The sequence below is a fragment of the Penaeus japonicus genome, unplaced genomic scaffold (genome assembly GCF_977035675.1).
Source record: "Penaeus japonicus unplaced genomic scaffold, GWHDUDI00000001_assembly GWHDUDI00000020, whole genome shotgun sequence".
Classification (NCBI taxonomy): Eukaryota; Metazoa; Arthropoda; class Malacostraca; order Decapoda; family Penaeidae; genus Penaeus; species Penaeus japonicus.
This window is the reverse complement of record NW_028234422.1, coordinates 41,187,869-41,190,368: the sequence shown is the minus strand read 5'-3', so window position 1 is coordinate 41,190,368 and position 2,500 is coordinate 41,187,869. Positions and strand designations below refer to the sequence as shown.

Genomic DNA, 2,500 nt, shown 5'->3' with positions numbered 1-2,500 from the left:
ACGGCATTAGAGTAGATCTTATTCAAGATCCAGGAGAGATTGCGGCAGTAAAACTGGCCAGTCTTTATAACAGATGCCTAAGCGTCGGTAAAATCCCGAAGGCCTGGTAAAACGCAATAATAATTTTGATACATAAAAAGGGAGACAAAAGACTTNAAGAATTACGACCTATAAGCCTTTTTTCAGAGATCTAATTAAACTGGTTCACAAAAATCATCACAGGCAGCCCCCGTATCAACCGATACATTAGATTACAAAATCACAACCCAGGGAAGCAGGCAGGGTCCGCAGCGGATGATCAACTACAGACCATATCCACATCACTAGCTCAGATAAAAGAGGAAAACAAACGAATATAAGAAGCGCCCTATGTATGGCATTCGTGAGAATTATGAAATGACATCGAATTCGGTACAGATAGCAATTCGTAAACAAGAGTAGAGGAAATATACTGCAGATTATTAGAGGATATATATAGAGATGGTACAGCGACAATCAAAATCCACGCAGAAGAAACCAATAAAATACCAATAAAAAAGGGTGTTAGGCAGGGCGACACCATCTCACCGAAGCTGTTTTACAGCTTGCTTGGAGGAAGTATTCAAGCGAAAGTTAAGGATGGAAAGGAGAGAGGGATTAAACATAGGGAATGAACCACTTAAGCAATCTAAGATTTGCAGATGATATTGTTTCTCTTTGGGCGAGGGAGGTCAGAAGATGAATTACAACAATTAATAAGCGGATTTGACATAGGGAAAGTCTCAAGATTGGGCCTTAAGATGAACATAAAAAAGATTAAAGTCATGTTCAATAGTCGAACCCCAGTTAAGCAAATTACGAATACAGGGCGAGGGTATTTTTAATTTTTTCTAGAAGCAGTGAACGAGTATGTATACCTAGGGCACTTCATCAAGACGAGTACTTCCTGCGATGCCGAGAGTAAAACGACGAATCAGGCCTAGGTTGGAGTGCCATCGGTACACATTAGTAATATAATACGAGTGTCGTCTGCCACTATATCTAACAGGGGGATTAAAGATTTTTGACCAAATGTGTCCTCCCCGTCAATGACATATGGATCAGAGACATGGACTACGAACCAAGAGAAGAAAATTAGTCAAGCGCCCAACTGAGGAATGGAAAGGCTTATATGCTAGGAGTTAGCTTAAGAGACAAGGAAAGGGCCACATGGATCAGGCAACAAACAAAAGTAGAGGATATACTCAAGAGCATCAAGAAGAAAAAGTGGCAGTGGGCTGGACACATATATCGGAGACAGGACAGCAGGAGGACAAAAAGAACAACAGAATGGGTAATACACGACACAAAGAGACCCAGGGCAAGACCAGTGACTAGATGGCGGGATGAAATAGCGAATTTTGCAGGAGTAAACTGGAATTAGATGACACAATGGAATGGAATGACTGGAAAAGATTGAGAGAGGCCTACGTCCTGCAGTGGAATGATACAGGCTGATGATGATGATGATGATGAATATATATATATATATATATATATATATATATATATATATATATATATATGTGTGTGTGTGTGTGTGTGTGTGTTTGTGTTTGTGTACAAATGTGTGTGTGTGTGTGTGGGTGTGTGATGTTTGTGTTTGGGTACAAAAATATATATATATATTTGCTATATATATATATATATATATATATATATATATATATTTATACAGACATACTCACACATACACACAGACACAGACACACACACACACACACACACACACACACACACACACACACACACACACACACACACACACACACACACACACACATATATATACATATATATGCATAACATATCTTCCTAACTCGGAGTCGAGAGTAGTACTAAGAATGTGTATCTAAATAATGCTTTACACAATATAATAATCACATCAATCAATATGAATACGTACAAAGGCCTTCCTTTCGCACTCGAACAGATGAACCGAATCGGCGACGCGATCAGCCCCGGTAAGACCCTCGACCCGGGCACAACCGTGGTCGAAGTCATGGGCATCCTGTTCGGCGAGAACCTCTACAAGACGTTGCCCTCAGAAAGCTCCCGGCGAGTGCTCCTGACGGCGTGGCTGATCTTCGCCTTCATCCTGGGCTCGGCTTACACGGGCAACCTCACCGCCGCCCTCACGCTGCCCAAGTACCCGCCCAGGCCAGAGACGCTCAGGGAACTCGTCCGCAGTGTTGACAAGTAGGTCAGATTAGTAGGAACATTGCAGTTAAACTAGAGAGAGAGAGAGAGAGAGAGAGAGAGAGAGAGAGAGAGAGAGAGAGAGAGAGAGAGAGAGAGAGAGAGAGAGAGAGAGAGAGAGAGAGAGAGAGAGAGAGAGAGAGAAAGGCAGTGACAGACGAACAGACCGAACCAAACCAGACAAAGACAGACAGACGAAGAAACAAACACACAAACAAAAAAATAAAAAAACAGACAGGTTGCACATAAAGAACCTAATTCCACCAGACACAGAAACAGAAAT

The 2,500-nt window shown here is 41.9% G+C and overlaps 1 protein-coding gene across 1 annotated transcript in view; it reads left to right on the top strand.

Moving 5' to 3' along the window:
- Nucleotides 1-2,500, top strand: part of LOC147469707 (ionotropic receptor 21a-like) — a 24,705-nt gene that overhangs the window by 13,213 nt on the left and 8,992 nt on the right. The window contains exons 9-10 of the mRNA XM_086547887.1: nt 223-278; nt 1,855-2,217. Of these exons, the coding sequence (XP_086404013.1) occupies nt 223-278; nt 1,855-2,217 (419 nt within the window). The remainder of the gene's footprint in view (nt 1-222; nt 279-1,854; nt 2,218-2,500) is intronic.